The 20,185-nt window shown below is 38.4% G+C and overlaps 1 protein-coding gene across 1 annotated transcript in view; it reads left to right on the forward strand.

Annotated features, from left to right (window-relative positions):
• The window catches only part of LOC122808896 (potassium voltage-gated channel subfamily D member 1-like), a 426,806-nt gene that overhangs the window by 37,942 nt on the left and 368,679 nt on the right, over positions 1-20,185 (forward strand). Inside the window, exon 2 of the mRNA XM_044080011.1 lies at positions 15,738-15,821. Coding sequence (XP_043935946.1) covers positions 15,738-15,821 — 84 coding nt within the window. The remainder of the gene's footprint in view (positions 1-15,737; positions 15,822-20,185) is intronic.

Here is a 20,185-nt window from a genome sequence, read left to right on the forward strand (position 1 = left end):
GCAGAATGGACAGAAGAAGTAAAAGAAACAGTAAGAAGTTGAAGTGTATATGATATGACATAGAATGAAGTAACAGCCAGAGAAATTGAAACAAAATTAAGAAAAGCTCCTGAATGGAAAAACCCAGGCACAAATACAGTCCCTAGCTTTTGGTTAAAGTATTAACATTTTTATGCAGAGATCTAGCCCTGAATAAGAACTACTTATATGCACACTCCAAAAAGAGATCAATCTGGTTAACAACAGGAAAAATGATACTCCTCCTTAAGAGACAATAAGCTATCCTAAAAACTATAGACCAATAACTAGCCAGGAATTGATACTGACAGAGTTTACAGTCATTTGGAAAAAAAAACTCAATTATGGCAAAATTAAAAAAGGGTAATAAAAGAAAGTCATATGGAACAAAGGACTGTTTGTTGTTAAATAAAGTCATAATGTAGAATTGTAAAAAGGGGAAGAATTTAAATATGGCATGTATAGCTAATAAAAAGCATTTGACAACATCCTACATTCATGGATAAAGGAGTGCTTTCAGATACACCCACATCAATCAAATACATTACAATAAACATGAAACAGTGGCAAACTACTTTGTAGCTAAGCCATGATAAAGGACAAATTATTATATCAGGGAAAAAATTCAAAGGGGGATATTGCTGGGTGACTTTTTGTCACTTCTGCTCCTTTGTCTTGCCCTTAAGCCATTAATTTGTCTACTGAACAGATTCAGTCATGGCTACAATTTGGCTGCCAGAAAGCAACAAAGTATAAAAACTTCTCATCTTTTTCTTGATGATTTAAAACTGTAGAATTCATCAGATGAGGAGCTGAAAGCACAACTGGAAGTGATCAAAACTTTCTCAGATGATATAAGAACACCATTCGGTTTTGATAAATGTGCAAAAGCAACATTTAAAGCAGGAAATCTGCAGCATCAAGGAAATATCAGTCTGGGATAGGAATGTAATATAAAGGAACTTTTACAGGAAGGAGTGCATAAATATTTGGGAATTGATGAAGAATCGACAATAAAACATGAACACATATGAACAAAACTCAGTGAATAATATTTTAGAAGATTAAAATTAATACTGAAAACAGCCCTGACATCTAGGAACAAAGTCCAAGCTATAAACCCATTTGCTCTTCCTGTTCTAACTTACAGTTTTGGGGTGACTGATTGGCCTCAAAAAGGTACTGGGTCAGTTGGACAAGAAAATTTAAAAAAATACTTCACGCTTATCAAATGATTTATAAAAATCACTGTATACCAAGAGCCTGGGTTAACAATGACCGCCACCAGTACTGTTAGCCTACAGGGTGCTGGCAGAAATTGGGCTACTGTTGGCCGAAGGAGGAGAAGAGGTGGAAGACATGGCTGAAAGCAGGAAGAGAGGAGAAAGGCTAGGAGTGTGGTAGTGAGGGTCGGAACTTTGAATGTTGGCAGTATGAGTGGTATAGGGAGAGAGCTAGCTGATATGATGGACAGAAGGAAGGTTGGTATATTGTGTGTGCAAGAGACCAGATGGAAGGGGAGTAAGGCTAGGTGTATCAGAGGTGGGTTCAAATTATTTTATCATGGTGTGGATGGGAGGAGAAATGGCGTAGGAGTTATTCTGAAGGAACAGTATGCTAAGAGTGTTTTGGAGGTGAAAAGAGTGTCAGATAGAGTGATGTTTATGAAGCTGGAAATTGATGGTGTAATGATGAATGTTGTTAGTGCATATGCTCCACAAGTTGGGTGTGCAATGGATGAGAAAGAAAAATTTTGGAGTGAATTGGATGAAGTGGTGATGACTGTACCCAAGGGTGAGAGAGCAGTGATTGGAGCAGATTTCAATGGGCATGTTGGTGAAGGGAACAGAGGGGATGAGGAAGTGATGGGTAGGTATGGTGTTAAACAAAGGAATGCAGAAGGTCAGATGGTAGTGGATTTTGCGAAAAGGATGGACATGGCTGTGGTGAATACGTATTTTAACAAGAGGGAGGAGCATAGGGTGACATACAAGAGTGGAGGAAGATGCACACAGGTGGATTATATCTTATGTAGGAGGGCCAGTTTGAAGGAGATTGGAGACTGTAAAGTGGTGACCGGAGAAAGTGTAGTTAGGCAACATAGGATGGTGGTTTGTAGGATGACGTTGATGACAAAGAAGAGGAGGAGGAGTGTGAGGGCAGCACCAAGGATCAAATGGTGGAAATTGAAAAAGGGTAATTGTGAGGTGGAGTTCAGGGATGAGTTAAGGCAGGCACTGGGTGGCAGTGAAGAGTTACCAAATAGCTGGGTAACTACAGCAGAGCTAGTAAGGGAGACGGCTAGAAAGGTGCTTGGTATCACATCTGGACAGAGGAAGGATGACAAGGAGACATGGTGGTGGAATGAGGAAGTACAGGAGAGTATACAGAGAAAGAGGTTGGCAAAGAAGAAGTGGGATTGTCAGATGAAGAAAGTAGACAGGAGTATAAGGAGATGAGGTGCATGGCAAAGAGAGAGGTGGCAAAGGCTAAGGATAAGGCATATGAAAAGTTGTATGAAAGGTTGGACACTAAGGAGGGAGAAAAGGACCTGTACCGATTGGCTAGACAGAGGGACCAAGCTAGGAAAGATGTGCAGCAGGTAAAGGTGATAAAAGATAATGAGGGAAACATACTCACAAGTGAGGAGAGTGTGTTGAGGAGATGGAAAGAGTACTTTGAAGGGTTGATGAATGAAGAGAATGAGAGGGAGAGAAGGTTGGATGATGTAGGGATAGTAAATCATGAAGTACAATGGATTAGCAAGGAGGAAATAAGGATAGCTATGAAGAGAATGAAGAATGGAAAGGCTGTTGGCCCAGTTGGCATACCTGTGGAAGCATGGAGGTGTTTAGGTGAAATGGCAGTGGAGTTTTTAACCAGATCATTTAATGAAATCTTGGAAAGTGAGAGGATGCCGGAGGAATGGAGAAAAAGTGTTTTGGTACCAATTTTTAAGAATAAAGGTGATGTGCAGAGCTGTATTAACTACAGAGGGATTAAACTGATCAGTCACAGCATGAAGTTATGGGAAAGAGTAGTGGAAGCAAGGTTAAGAAGGGACGTGATGATTAGTGATCAGCAGTATGGTTTCATGCCGGGAAAGAGCACTACAGATGCAATCTTTGCTCTGAGAGTGTTGATGGAGAAGTACAGAGAATGTCAGAAGGAGTTGCATTGTGTTTTGTAGACTTAGAGAAAGCATATGACAGGGTGCCTAAAGAGGAGTTGTGGTATTGTATGAGGAAGTCAGGAGTGTCTGAAAAGTATGTAAGAGTGGTACAGGATATGTACGAGGGTAGTGTGACAGCGGTGAGGTCTGCGGTGGGAGTGACGGATGCATTTAAGGTGGAGGTGGGGTTACATCAAGGATCAGCTCTGAGCCCTTTCTTATTTGCAATAGTGATGGACAGGTTGACAGACGAGATCAGACAGGAGTCCCCGTGGACTATGATATTTGCAGATGACATTGTGATCTGTAGTGAGAGTAGGGAACAGGTGGAGGAGACCCTGGAGAGATGGAGACATGCTCTAGAGAGAAGAGGAATGAAGGTCAGCAGGACTAAGACAGAATATATGTGTGTGAATGAGAGGAAGTATAGAGGAATGGTGAGGATGCAAGGAGTAGAGGTGGCAAAGGTGGATGAGTTTAAATACCTGGGGTCAATAATTCAGAGTAACGGTGAATGTGGAAGAGAGGTGAAGAAGAGAGTACAGGCAGGATGGAGTGGGTGGAGTAGAGTGTCAGGAATGATATGTGACAGATGAGTACCTGTAAGAGTGAAAGGGAAGGTCTACAAGAGAGTAGTGAGACCAGCTATGTTATATGGGTTGGAGACAGTGGCATTGACAAAAAGGCAGGAGTTTGAGCTGGATGTGGCAGAGTTAAAGATGTTAAGATTTGCACTGGGTGTGATGAGGGTGGACAGGATTAGGAATAAGTATATTAGAGGGTCATACCAGGTTGGAAGGTTTGCAGACAAAGCCAGAGAGGCAAGATTATGTTGGTTTGGACATGTGCTGAGGAGGGATGCTGAGTATATTGGGAAAAATATGCTATGGATGAAGCTACCAGGTGACAGGAAAAGAGGAAGGCCTAAGACAAGGTTTATGTATGTGGTGAGAGAGGACATGCAGGTGATTGGTGTGACAGAGCAAGATGCAGAGGACAGGAAGAAATGGAAACAGGTGATCTGCTGTGGTGACCCCTAATGGGAACAGCCAAAAGAAAATGATGATGATCATGACTGTATACCAAGATTATATATTCCTCATTCTGAAGGAGGTCTGGACCTCCTCAAGATTGATTACATGTATATCTCTGCAGTCGTAGAACTGCATACATATCTGCTGACCTCACCAGATCCAAACACAGTGAAAGTTTTAAAACCTAAAGTGAGCAAACCTTAGATTTCTTCCCTGCTTAGTTTAGCAGAAACATAACAATGTCAAGCAGGAATGAAAATCAAAGCAGAAGTAGACAGTAATCGTTTGGTAACTGAATGTGCCAAAAAACAAAAGGAAGAATATAAGGAGAAGCATCAGATGAAAATACAAGAAATATGCAAAAGGCATAAATATGGTTGCAAGTACTGAAAATTCCTGGAACAAACTCATTTCAATCATCAGACTTAGGAATGGTTAAGGAGGGGTGAACGTAAATCAAAAGATGAAAGATTAATATTAGCAGCCCAGGAAAGTGGACTACATACACATTAGTTTACCAACTCCTTTGAACATTTGGAGAAACAGACAAATACAAGTTCTGTAAAACAGAACTGCAGACAGTTGCACATCTTGTTGCTGGTTGTGATGCACTAATGGCAGAGGACTTGTATACTGAAAGGTATAATAATGTGTCAAGACTGTTGCACTGGGGATTGTGTTAACTTTTAAATATTAAAGTAGCTGAGAAACAATGTAAACATGAGAGACAAAGCATTGTAGATAATTATGAAGTTTATTTCACATGATGCGAGAAAACCAGATTTAGTAGTGCATGAAAAGAAGACAAAAGCAACATCCATCACTGAAATTGCTACACCTAGTGATTACAGTGAGTTATGTACAGAGACACAAAGTAATAAAATATCAAAATTTGCAGGCAGAAACGAGGGCAATATTGAAGAAGTTTGCCCGGACAGTTCCAATATTAGCAGGACCAATGGGTCCTATAAAAAATAATTTACACCCTTATTTAGATGTGCTACTGATGCATGTAACTCTGTATGAATTGCAGAAGGAGTCAGTTCTGGGAACATTTTTGATGCTGCGAAGGGCACTTTTGGCTAAAATCAAAGATTAAAACAGTACTTAATTCACAAACTTTAATCATACTTTGACTTAGGAACGGGATCAGTTCTCATTATGGTATTAGAAACAAAAAAGACTTGAGAAATTAAAATGAGAGACCTAATGGAATGCTGATCTTGGATTCTGTGCATGCTTGTTTAGGAGAGATGACAAGGAATCAAATGTTATTTCAAACTAATAATACACTGATTCATTTCTTGCTTGTGCACCTCTGTTACTGTGATGCAAAGCATTTTCTCTTGACAGCCTTTGCACAACATATAGCTATCACTGAAATGCATTGACTATTATTTGTGCTGTGCAGCTCATCTGCATACAACTACCTACAAAGTGCATAGTAGTGTGTCTTCTGCAGTTCCCCATTTTTTTGCATTTATCTGTAAAGTGTTTGATTCTCAGCTGGGGAGACTACTGTGTAGAGTCTGCATGTCCTCACTGTGTTCATGTGAGTTTTCTCCAGGTGCACCAGTTTTTTCCCACATTCCAAAGACATGCAGTAGGTGGACTGGAGACTCTAAATTGACCATAGGTTTGAGTGTGCATGCAGGTGTGTGATGTGAAAGAATTACCATGGCAGGATTAACTACCCAGTGGTGTAAACCTTGGCTCTAAATTATTGTCACTGTTGAAGTGACACCTCCAACCCATGTGCAGAAATGGGAAAAGGGGTTGTAGATGGATGGATGAATGGATGGATGATCCTAAGTGAGTGGGTCACATTTGTGAATCTCAGTGCCACTCATTAATATAAACCATCAAAGAGGATACCAGTATAACTAGACCTGCCTAGCTTTTCTGTGCTACAGTTATAGCTGGGTGCTCTGAGCTCATTTCAGATCTGCTAGATGGGAAATCACTTGCTTGTTTATCACTCGTGGAAACATTTTTTGTCTGAGATGGATGTGTACTGTTTTAGTGTGTGTCTCCCTTTCTCACCATTGTTTGACTGTAAATTTGGCATTTATAAGTTTAAAAGGTATAGGGCTTTGCCCTCATATGCTAGATAATGGGCAATGTGCCAGTAACAAAATAGAAAATAAAAACTTATTTTGGTATGTGCATTTAGATGTAATGTTCATTTGTTGCTTCTAGTGGTTGTGACCACTGAGGCAAGTTTTAAAAGACTAACTCTTAATTGTACATAGTGGAAGTTGTTATAGCTAGATGTAGTTCAGCATGTAATGGAATTATGCTGCAAATAATTAACAGTTGGCTCATTTTAATTCTGCATTTTAGTACATCATAAACCCTTACTTCCTGCTTCTTAGCCATCATTAATGATAACTGGTGTGGAATACATCTGCTACGTTTTTTCCATCAGTGTATTCAGATTTCATAAAGTCCACAAATCAGCAATAAGTCCAGTATCAAATCATAAAACTTGTACTCGAACACAGTATTGATATCTAGTAGATCAACAGAACTAATCTTCTGCACCTTCACCAGATACCCAAACTTCTTAGTAAGGATATTAAGATTAACTTGGGCATCCCCTGTACCACCCCACAAAATGAATGGTAAACTCCTTCCTGTAAACACTGCATATGTTTCTTTCACAGAGTCTTACATATTACTTTATAACCTAATGGTAAACTCCTTCCTGTAAACACTGCATATGTTTCTTTCACAGAGTCTTACATATTACTTTATAACCTAATGGTAAACTACTTCCTGTAAACACTGCATATGTTTCTTTCACAGAGTCATACATATTACTTTATAACCTAATGGCAAACTCCTTCCTGTAAACGCTGCATATGTTTCTTTCACAGAGTCGTACATATTACTTTATAACCTAATGGTAAACTCCTTCCTGTAAACACCGCATATGTTTCTTTCACAGAGTCGTACATATTACTTTATAACCTAATGGTAAACTGCTTCCTGTAAACACTGCATATGTTTCTTTCACAGAGTCATACATATTACTTTATAACCTAATGGTAAACTCCTTCCTGTAAGCACTGCATATGTTTCTTTCACAGAGTCGTACATATTACTTTATAACCTAATGGTAAACTGCTTCCTGTAAACACTGCATATGTTTCTTTCACAGAGTCTTACATATTACTTTATAACCTAATGGTAAACTACTTCCTGTAAACACTGCATATGTTTCTTTCACAGTCATACATATTACTTTATAACCTAATGGCAAACTCCTTCCTGTAAACGCTGTATATGTTTCTTTCACAGAGTCGTACATATTACTTTATAACCTAATGGTAAACTCCTTCCTGTAAACACTGCATATGTTTCTTTCACAGAGTCGTACATATTACTTTATAACCTAATGGTAAACTCCTTCCTGTAAACACTGCATATGTTTCTTTCACAGAGTCATACATATTACTTTATAACCTAATGGTAAACTCCTTCCTGTAAACACTGCATATGTTTCTTTCACAGAGTCTTACATATTACTTTATAACCTAATGGTAAACTCCTTCCTGTAAACACTGCATATGTTTCTTTCACAGAGTCATACATATTACTTTATAACCTAATGGTAAACTCCTTCCTGTAAACACTGCATATGTTTCTTTCACAGAGTCGTACATATTACTTTATAACCTAATGGTAAACTACTTCCTGTAAACACTGCATATGTTTCTTTCACAGAGTCATACATATTACTTTATAACCTAATGGTAAACTCCTTCCTGTAAACACTGCATATGTTTCTTTCACAGAGTCTTACATATTACTTTATAACCTAATGGTAAACTCCTTCCTGTAAACACTGCATATGTTTCTTTCACAGAGTCATACATATTACTTTATAACCTAATGGTAAACTCCTTCCTGTAAACACTGCATATGTTTCTTTCACAGAGTCATACATATTAGTTTATAACCTAATGGTAAACTCCTTCCTGTAAACACTGCATATGTTTCTTTCACAGAGTCATACATATTACTTTATAACCTAATGGTAAACTCCTTCCTGTAAACACTGCATATGTTTCTTTCACAGAGTCATATATTACTTTATAACCTAATGGTAAACTCCTTCCTGTAAACACTGCATATGTTTCTTTCACAGAGTCATACATATTACTTTATAACCTAATGGTAAACTCCTTCCTGTAAACACTGCATATGTTTCTTTCACAGAGTCGTACATATTACTTTATAACCTAATGGTAAACTACTTCCTGTAAACACTGCATATGTTTCTTTCACAGAGTCATACATATTACTTTATAACCTAATGGCAAACTCCTTCCTGTAAACGCTGCATATGTTTCTTTCACAGAGTCATACATATTACTTTATAACCTAATGGTAAACTCCTTCCTGTAAACACTGCATATGTTTCTTTCACAGAGTCGTACATATTACTTTATAACCTAATGGTAAACTACTTCCTGTAAACACTGCATATGTTTCTTTCACAGAGTCATACATATTACTTTATAACCTAATGGTAAACTACTTCCTGTAAACACTGCATATGTTTCTTTCACAGTCATACATATTACTTTATAACCTAATGGCAAACTCCTTCCTGTAAACGCTGCATATGTTTCTTTCACAGAGTCATACATATTACTTTATAACCTAATGGTAAACTCCTTCCTGTAAACACTGCATATGTTTCTTTCACAGAGTCGTACATATTACTTTATAACCTAATGGTAAACTCCTTCCTGTAAACACTGCATATGTTTCTTTCACAGAGTCATGCATATTACTTTATAACCTAATGGTAAACTCCTTCCTGTAAACACTGCATATGTTTCTTTCACAGAGTTGTACATATTACTTTATAACCTAATAGGTTCATAGGTTCATAGGTTCATACTAGGCTATCTGCCCGAGGGCATTTACAAGCCTAGCCCATCGTTTTGTGGCTTAGGCCACCCCTTTAGTATGGGGAACTATACCCATTATTTTTCTGTGCCTCTGTCGAGCAGTGACACTGAGGTAATCCCTGGGGTATATCTGCGATCTCCCATCCATTGGTCAAGATTTCTCTTGAACAAGGCCAGCGAGGTGCTCTGCCTCACATGTACCGGGATTTTGTTCCACAGCATAGGGAGTCTTTGGGTGATGAATCTATCCCTCCAGCACGTCCTATTAATAGCCGTGTCAAGGTTTAAGTCTCCGCCCTTGTGGCTCTGATGGATCTAGATTTTTGAGGTGAAGCATATTCATCAAATCTGGGTTTGACATGGCCTTGTATGTTAGGCAAAGGTCACCTCTGAGCAAGCGTAAGCGACTGAATAGAGCTGGAGTTCTTTCAGTCGGGCAGCATAGGACAGATTTTGAGACCCTTTATCCTTTTGGTGAGGAACTTTTGTGGCCTCTCCAGCTGCTGCAAGTGTCGGGTCAGATACATTCCGAATGGGGCATTGTACTCAATCATTGGTCTGATGAGTGATGAGTAAAGGGAGACTATGACCTCCCTTGATCTAGATGAGAATCCCTTCATGATAAGGTGGGCAATGTAGAAGGTCTTCCTAACTACTTTAGCTACATGGGTGTCGAATGACAGACTACTATCAACCTGGGTCCCCAGGTCCCTGATAACTTCTTCTGTGCTCAGTGGATTGCCACCTATTTGGTAGCTAGGGGTAACCTTGTTTTTCCCGAAGGGTATGACTATGCATTTTTTGGCATTTAACTTTAGGCCGTGGCTCTGGCACCAGTTATCCGTTTCTGTGAGACCCTTCTGAAGGATATCTCTGTCAGATGTGTTTTCTACTATGGCCCAGTTTGCAGTCATCTGCAAACTTTGTCAGCCATAACCCTCCTGTGTTTGCTTGTACTTGGAAAAGTAGATGCCAAACAAGAGTGGGCCCAGGACTGAGCCCTGTGGGACACCACTTGTGACAGGCTTTGAGTCTGACATGGCGCCAGCAGCTCTGACCCTGTGGGTTCTGTCACTCAGCCAGTTTGCAACCCATCTTGTGATGTATGGGTTGACATTTAAGCTGATGAGTTTTTCAATGATACCGAATGGGGTATTGTATCGAAGGCCTTAGCCAGATCGAGGTAGGCTGTATGGACTGCCTTTCCCTCATCAATGGCTTTGGTGACTGTTTCAAAAAGTCAACCAAGTTTAAAAGGCATGATCTGCCTTTGACAAAGCCAAACTGGGTTGGATCCAAAGTCTGCAAATTCCCTATGTCTTTATTTATGAGGTCCATTATGATCCTCTCCATGGCTTTGCAGATAAGGCTTGTCAAGCTAATGGGCGGTAATTTCCAGGGTCGGTGGAGGCACCGCCTTTGTGAAGTGGTACCACAGTTGCAGTGCGCCACTCCTGGGTACGTATCCAGAGGTAAGACTTTGATTAAACAGCTGTCCTAGCTGTGGGTTTAATTCCTCATTGAGTTCATGGAGCACACAGCCGGGGACACCATCAGGTCCCATGGATGCTGTGTTTTGCTTTGGAGAGAGCAGTTCTCACTTGGGCGCTGGAGATGTTTGGGGGCTGCAATCGTTTGGTATAGATATCTCTCCTTTTGGGGAGGGGAGAAGTTTGCACTGAACCTGTCAGCCAGTATGTTGGCAATGTCTGTAGGATCAGTAATCTTCACATCATTTTGAACTAGCTCTGAGCATATCTGGGAGTTTCCTCCCAGGTTTCTAACATAGCTAAAGAAGGCCTTATGATTGTCTTTTGAGTCTTTAGCTATTTTTCTCTCAAATTTGCTTTGGATGATTTTATGAGAGCTCTTAGTTTTTACTTATAGTGATCAAGGGTGTCTTACCTTTTAAGGATTTTGCTCTATCTTGTAGTAGCTTCCTCCTTTTGTTGTAGAGTTTGTTTATGGCTGGGGTCCACCAGACTGGATGCTTGCCTTTGGTACAAAGAGTCTTTGTTTTGCTTGGGATTGCCTTATCCATGCAGTCCTGCAGGTGCTGGTAGAAGGCATTTGTAAGTGATTCAGCGGCTTGAGTACTGTTTTCCCGCTCGGGGCCTTAAAGGAGACCACACTAGTCTTTAGAAGTGTGAAGTCGGCTTTTGAGAAGTTCTTTACTGTGGTCTTTTTATTTCAGGTGGGGTGGGATGAGGACCTCCAGCGAGATTAGTTTGTGGTCTGATCTCACCAGTGAGGGTACACCTCCGGTGTTGAACATTGTGCTCCCATGTTCGTGATGATGAGATCAAGTATGTTATCTCCTCTTGTGGGGATGGTGACTAGTTGTTCCATGGCATTTGAGTTTATGAATTCCAGGAACTTTTGGGCTAGGGTGTTTGGGCTTGAGTAGTGTTCCCAGTCTATATTAGGGTAATTGAAGTCACCTAGTATGATGGTGTTTGGTGATACATTTATCCCTCTAGTGTTTTCAGGAAGGCCATGTGAGGTTCCTGAGTTTGTGAGGGTGGCCTGTAACATGCTACAATTTGCAGAGCAGTCTTGCCTATGGTTAATTGCACCTGGATGGTCTCCGATGCATCGTGCGTTGCCACCAGTCTTGAGGTGTGGGTGTCCTTGATGAATATGGATACCCCTCCTTTCTTGGTATTGTCCAGATTTTGGGGCCGGAACGCATGATATGAGGTAAAACCTGATAGCGCTGGGGTGCTCTCAGGAGCCTTGAACCAGGTTTCTGTCACAGCACAGACATCGATGTTCTCCATACTGAGAAGGGCCTCGAGTGCGTGCATTTTGAGATTTAGACTTCTGGCATTGAGCAGCATTACCCTTAGTTTTTTCCTTTTTGTGTTCTAGGGTGGTAGGTTTAGAATTTGAGCCTTGCCTAAAAAGGCACTATGGGGTGGCAAGAGCCTTTGCCAATATCCGAATCCCAGGGTGACAGGTGCAAGCCGTCCCTTGCGAAGCAGCGTGGCTTGTCCAGCATGTCATCCCAGGCAGACAGACACTGGATCCCCTTTGAATGACACCAGTGTTTAAGCCAATTGTTAAAGCTGATCATCTTATCTCTGTATTGTGGCATCATTCTTGGTGAAGGTAGGATACTGCTCAAGGTCAGGGTCATACCTGTCTGGGCTACATAATCAGAGAGCTCCTCAATGTCTCTTTTCATGTAGTCCAAGGAGGTGCGTCTCAGGTCGTTTACACCAGCGTGGACAATGACTGAATCATATTTGTACCTGCTGTTGAGAGACCTGAGTGCTTGCGTTATGTGGCGGATTCTAGCGCCCGACAGGCAGCTTACTGTGACCTTCTCCTTACTCAGTCTGGTGAGCGGACGTCAGTGTGTCTGACTATGGAGTCACCAATGACTAGTGTGTCTGGCATTGTGTTTGGCCTTAAGGGCTGTGACTGTTTGACACTCTGACTGTGAGGTCTATGTGTTGCAGGTGTTGTGTTCTGAGGTGGTGGTTGTTTGGGTGTCTGCTTTGGTGGCCTCTGCTGTTTTGGTAGATTTTGATCAGAACCTCCGAGTATGTCTTTGTGTGTTTATGTGTATGATTTGAGGTTGTAATGGTAATATGTGAGACTGGGTCTATAGTGTGTGTGGTAACCTTCTCCTCCTGACTGGTCTTGCCAGTCCTATGTTGAGAGAGCTCAGCCTCCAGTTTGGCCGTGTAGTTGCATCTCTCGCATGTATTTGTGTTTTGTGGGAGGAGGAGAGGGTTGTCTGTGTACATGAGGCAATTGTAACATTGCCTCAATATTCCCAGGTTCACCAGCTGAGCAGGAGAGGACACTAGCAACTGATCCCTCGACATGCTAGAAGGAATAGACAAAAACTTTAAAAAGATTCCGGGGACGTGGGTGACCGAGAAATGGGGGTTGCCTTTTGGGGTACTATCTATGACAAGAGTGCCGTATCAAGGTAATAAGTACTGTAGGAGCAAGTGCTACGTTTAACAGATAGAGAATAGTCTACTTGGAGTCAAGTAGAGATGATCTTTTAATTATAGGATACGCTGATTAGATCAGTAGTATAGTTCGAGGAAGGTAGTTTTAAGGGAAAATTTGAAGAGTGGACTTTAGGTAGCCGAATAGTTTAAACCTGCTTAACCGGCGCTGCCCTAGTGTGCAACAGTAGCAACTCAGCTTAAATCGGCTAAATCGGGCTAAATCGCGCTAAAGCGTGCTTTATAGCAGGGGGCTGGAAAAGACAGGAAATGACCCAAATTGGCCAACAAACCACAAGTCACTGCCCTAAACCACTCCTCCGAGGACAAATGAAGGAGTTATGGAAATGACCCCTAGTGGCCAATAAAACTACAGTTTCAAGTCAGTAACCACCTCTCCGGGTAAACTCCTTCCTGTAAACACTGCATATGTTTCTTTCACAGAGTCATACATATTACTTTATAACCTAATGGTAAACTCCTTCCTGTAAACACTGCATATGTTTCTTTCACAGAGTCATACATATTACTTTATAACCTAATGGTAAACTCCTTCCTGTAAACACTGCATATGTTTCTTTCACAGAGTCATACATATTACTTTATAACCTAATGGTAAACTCCTTCCTGTAAACACTGCATATGTTTCTTTCACAGAGTCATACATATTACTTTATAACCTACATTCAAAAGATGAATAAGTCACCAGTTGCTGAGGTCCACCTTTTCCCCTCATTTTAAAAACAAAACTGATGGACAGTTTCACAAAATGGGACAAATCATCCCTTGAAACTGACAACAATTAAAACATACATAATATCTCACAAACCTTTCTTGGTAACACGTGAAAAACAACCTCACCCAGAACCAGACCTCTATTTTCTAGGCTGTTAGATGTGATCTCCCTGTTCTCATGTATACAAATAAGCTATTAGAAAGCCTTATCTGAAACCATTAAAGCTGGGAGGTGTTCCTTCCAATCATTATGCAAAATCTGCTTCCATGGAAGACTGCACTCACCTGAAACTTTCTACATATAGTCCCCAGTACTTATCAAAGTATATCTACTTTTGAGTGAATACCCCATCCCATTTTTTTACTGTTGAAAGAAAAAACAATATTTCCTTACAACTTCTCACCATGTCCTAAAAAATATGTACTACTTCCCTTTTCTCTACTTTTGAACTTGGAAGAGCTCTCAACTGTCCATATTTAGAAGGAGGATTGATTATTTCTGTGTATGATGTTCCTGTTTTGGAAGTATGTCCCTATTTTCAGGCTTGGTTTACCCCTACAGATAATTCTCTGAATCTCTTTCATTACATGTGATTTTCTGAAGTTGTCTAATACACAGAAAACCACATGAAATGGCATGACCAACATACTAGTGGAGCCAAAAATATAAATAAAGTGTACACACATCTTACATGAGTGCATCTTTGAAGCTTTCATTGGTTTCTAGATTTTTTATGTTAGTAGGCAGGTGGTCCCAGGCAGGAGGTCCCAGTCCAGAGAAGGCTGTCTCACCTATAGCAATTTTAAATGGAGAGCAGACTAGAGTGAAACAGCTGTCCTGTGTGCTTCAGAGTACATATCAATTGTCTTGAAATGGTAGTTTCACTCTTTAAGGGGACAATAATAAGGTTTTAAAACACTTTAAATTAAAGTCCTTTGAAGAAAAGTGGCCCTATGTAGCACTGAAAGCCAACTGGAATTTTATTAGTAATTTGCAAAAGTGCATCTGGAAGTCTTCTAATACAATGAATCTGACAATTGTTTTTCATCGCTCTGTGTTCTGTGAGTATCGTAGGCTTACTGCATAATGTGAGAAAGAAAGCCATATTCCACTTTGGCTATTAAAATATTTTTAATAATAGTCCTGTAAACAGTGGGTGAAAGGAACTGACTGATCTTGTAACATAGTTTTAATTGAGCAAAGATTTTATTTGTTACAAAATCTGTATGTGTGAAAAGGGGAAGGGGAAGGTCAGGTATTAGAACTTGGTACTTGTGTCATAGCTGCAGAGTTTTTACTCTTTAACGTTTTTGCAAGTTTATATCCCTCTTATGTTCCCTTTTTACAAGATAGTTTTATCGTATATTTCAAGCTGTACATGTCAGTTTAGGCAGCTCTTTCCTTTGTCCCTCGAGGCTTGAGATTCTTATTTTCTGAGTGAAGGGACAGAGTTGTTCATACTTTAAATTGTCACCAGAATCAGCAGCTGATATTAGCATAAGTAAACAGATGTGCAGTCATTTATAATCTTCTGTATTGATGCTGCATTCCTTGCTCAGTCTGATCTGGCAGCTGAGGCATTTCATCAATGCACAGCTATGGTCCTGTCAATGATGACAATTCTGTGCAATTAGGTAAGATCCATTACTCTTTTATTAATATATACCTTACCCTTTTAGCTCACATGAGAGAACCAAGGTGTTGTGATCCTGTTTGTCACCCCCTAATGACTGATTCTGGTTGAACAACATGCTATGGTAAGAAGGCAGTATAGGACATCATTCTATCATTGCCATCTGTCCATCATCGACTTTCATATATTTACCCCATTCTTTGTGAAAAATACTAAATGGTTATTTCTTCTTCCTTTCTTTTTCTATACAGAAAGTTCGGCTTGCACGAATTCGTCTAGCAAAGAGTGGAACTACAAATGCCTTTCTGCATTATAAACAGAATGGATTACTAGAGGTAAGGAAGGGTCAGCACTGGAAATGTCAAGGTACCCTAACCTAGTGTCATGCCCACATCTTCTGTGTCAGTTGGTTCTTAAGTCTGCAGAAACAGTTAGTTTTACTCTAGTTCAAAAGGATTACCTAGACAAACATACCTGTTTCCTTTCAGGCCAGTCCACTTATATGTGCCAAGCATTGTGACTTTCAAAGTAATGACCCACACCATGCAGCTCTATCTCTTGTAATTTTTAATGAATTCATTAAATAACACATAAACAACCCTACTTAAAGCTTGGTATTTCTTTATTCAATAATAAATCTCAGTTGTGAATCAAAATAGTTATGACAGATCTGTAATATCATACATTAATCAACCAGTTAAATGATTAGCCAGGTAAGTATATTTGATTCAAGTGGACATTTTAGCAGTACCTGGCCCAAAGGCAAGTAAGAATACAAAACTAGTAAGTGGACAGAAAGAAATTACTAAAGGCATATCATGATAGTCATTTAATATACCATGATTATTTCAATATTAAAGTAACTTTTTATAAACTTTCTGAGCTGTTGTAATCCATGGAGATATTTTACATGAGATATATGCATAGGTTTCAAATGACTGAGGAAAAATACCCTTAACTTTCAACTATGGCCAAGAGCTGAAATAAAGAAGTCAGGAAACTACATGTAAATTGTAAGACACTTCAGTGATTTTCAGTGAGTTAATGACTATATATGCATGACATATAGGTTTAGTATATATGCTATAGAGAAATACATGACTGTATAAATAGGATTTCAAAAAGAATAGCATGCATAAACGCAAGTGTTATAACTCATATGAACATTTGAGAACTTTACCAAGAACTAATAAAGAGCTGCCACATACATACTACAAAATAAATATACATAATTAAATTAAGGGACTGCAGATGCTTTGTAATTTGATACACAGGTGATAAAAGAACCCAGAATACAATTTTCAATAACAAGTAATAACATACTAAGTCACACACTCAGTGAGAGTTACACTGCACCAGCATTTTTTTAAATCATAGGATACCTTAAAGGCCTTCTTTTTCAGGAACTTTATTAGTGCATAAAGAAGCATGTTATAAAATATTCCATAATGCACTGGATATTGAGAATCTCCATATTTACCCATTGCTTTGGGGATTTGTACTATCTAAAAAATTAAATCTACCTAACTCACTGACCACAACAAAAACAAATGATAATGAAAAACATTCAAAAGTACTAAAGATGCAATTTAATAGGGTTGGTAAGTGCTTTTAGTCTAATACACAGAAGTTCATCAGATAAACCCTTTAGCAGCACACCAGCATTTAAACAGACTGCAGTTAATCACATGATCTAAATGTAAAATCAATGTTTTAACTATTTCCTTCTGAAAAGATTAAAATTCTCCTTATCATTAATTCCTGGGAAAGTGCAGGAATCTAATGTTATCTGCCAGCAGTATTCCTTCCAATCTAACTCTTCTTCTCCTTCATATCTATATTCGCTATTTCTAAACAAATCAATTATACTTAAAAACAAAATTACTTTTATTGCTATTATTCTTAATTTTATCTAAATGGTCTTGCAACACATTTGCCAAACCATTGCCTACATCTAACCTTTCCACATCATGTAAGTGCTCACATATTCTTACACTAAATTCTCTAGTCATTCTCCCTATATAAAAACATCACATTTTATACATAAACTACTATAAACAACAAATCTGCACTTGCACTTATGCGTATTGCATAATTGAATCTCATAATTCCTACTCTTTATACAAACTTGTATTCCCTCAAGAACAAATTTACAGCAACTGCAAGCCTGACACTTAAACATTCCCACATAAGAATCCATTAAACTCAAACTAGGGTTCCTTTTAAATAAATCTTTTAAGTTCCTGCCATTTTTGGTGACAAATTTTGGACCTTCTCCAATAAGCTTCTTTAAATCAGGAAAAGTTATAAGAAATCTCCAATTGTTCCAGACAAGATCTCTAATTTTTCTTTCATCTACAGAATTCGTCAAAAGACAGGCCATTGAGAAATCATTATTTTATAACTTCTTACCATCCTTCCAAAAACTATTTCCATCTTTACTGAGGGGATTATACGCTCCTTCTCTTTTATTTGTTACTTCTTTGTATAACCCACCTGTTAATGCCTTAGGATACACGGTCCCATAAAACTTCTGCTTCAACAAATGATGCCCTTTATCAAAACATTCGGACTTATCAGTCAGCTTACTTGCCCTAATAAACTGTCCTTTAACTCTATTTTCCTTAAGCTTCAAATGATGCGTGTTTTGAAAATGTAAGTAGGCTTAGCTTTGAACATCCTTTTAATGCATTTTAATATACAAAACATCTTTATTTGCATTTTTGTAAACTATAACATCCAAAACATGAATGTTATCAGCATCAGCATTAAAGTAAAATAAACTGAAACATTTATGTATATATTTTTTAGTATTATTTAGTTATATTTATTTATAACAGGTTAGGAGAAAGAATATGTGTACAATACGGGTACAAGCCCAAGATTTTTAAATCTATAATTTATATAAATGTTTTATAGATAATGTGTTTATTTTGTGGAAAGGCAATTTTACAGAATTGAAAGATTTTATTGCATATCTTAATAATGTTTCAGTTTACTTAAAGTTTACATTTAATGTTGATGCTAATAACAATATTTTGGATGTTATAGTTTACATAAATGCAAGTAAAGATTATTTGAATATTAAAATGCATAAAAAGGATGGCCAAAGCAATGCCTACTTACTTTTGCAAAGCATGCATAATTTGAGGATTAAGGAAAATGCAGTTAAAGGGCAATTTATTAGGGCAAGTAGGTTGACTAATGAGTCGGAATGTTTAATAAAGAATGTAGTTTGTTGAAGCAGAAGTTTTATGGGAGAGGATATCCTAAGGCTATAACAGGTGGGTTATTTAAAGAAATAACAAATAAAAGAGAAGGAGAGTATAAATCCATCAGTAAAGATGGAAATATTTTTTAAGGATGTCAAAAGGTAAAAAAAATGATTTCTCAGTGGCCTGTCTTTTGGCGTATTCTGTAGATGAAAGAATAATTTAAGATCTTGTTAGGAACAGTTGGAGATTTCTTATACATTTTCCTGAATTAAAGAAGGTTATTGGAGATGTTCTGGTATTTGTCACCAAAAATGCCAAGAACTTAAAAGATCTATTAAAAAGAAAGCATAGTTTGAGTGTAATGCGTTCTCGTGTGGGAATGTTTAAGCGTCAGGCTTGTAATTATTGTAAATTTGTTCCTGAGGGAGTTCAAGTTTGTATAAAGTAAGTATACATGCATTGTTGTTTATATTAGTTTATGTTTAAAATGTGATGCTTTTTATATAGGAGAACAACTAGAAAATTTAGGGTAAGAATATATGAGCACTTACATGATGTGGAAAGGTTAGATGTAGACAATGCTTTGTCAAAACATGTGTTGCAATGTAATACAGATGAAACCAATAATAATAGCAATAAAAGTCATTTTGTTTTTTGTGTACTTGATCAGGTTAAAAATTTTGACCACAGATTTGAATGAGAAGAAGGTTTATATCGGAAGGAATACCGCTGGCAGATAAGATTAGATTCTTGCAGTTTTCTAGGGCTTAATGATAAAGAGAATTTTACATTTGTTTTAAGAAGGAAGGAGTTAAAACATTGGTTTTACATTTAGATTGTGTGATTAGTTGCAGTATATTTAAATGTTGGTGTGTTTTTAAAGGGTTTCTGTGATGAAGTTCTGTATATTACAATGAAAGAGCTTACCAAACATATTAAATTGTATATTCAGTATTTTTTGCCTGATTTGTGCTGTCGAATAGACATTCTAAATAACCTGCAAGGATGTTCACAAAAGCTGAACTCTTGGGGACAAATAGGACTTCATGAGCAAATCTCATCTGAACTAGGGACAGTTGTTAGGTAAACTCCAGACAATGATAAAACAGCATGACAGATTGGGACTGGTGTAATAGTTCTGGGGGCTATCTATTAATATTGCCCCACTGTCATAAGAAGTTCTCTGTACTGTACATTTCAAGGGTGTTACATGAGAGCTGTAAGAACCATTCAGTAATTATAATATATAGTCACTACATACAGACGATAGTCAGTAAATACCGTTACAGTCTGTTCCTGAGCACAGAGCTATAATGTTTCTGGGTATCTGTGTGTGTTTGAGCATATGTGTAATAGTGGAGGTAGTATTTTGCACAATTAGATTTGTAAAATTTACCTAAAGTGTGAGATGCTTCATCATCTTCAAAAGTGAATCATGAGTACATTACAAATAGCATCTCACTTTTTCAGTGCATGTTTAAACC

This window comes from Protopterus annectens, chromosome 8.part0 (genome assembly GCF_019279795.1).
Source record: "Protopterus annectens isolate FY-2018-M chromosome 8.part0, PAN1.0, whole genome shotgun sequence".
Lineage (NCBI taxonomy): Eukaryota > Metazoa > Chordata > Ceratodontiformes > Protopteridae > Protopterus > Protopterus annectens.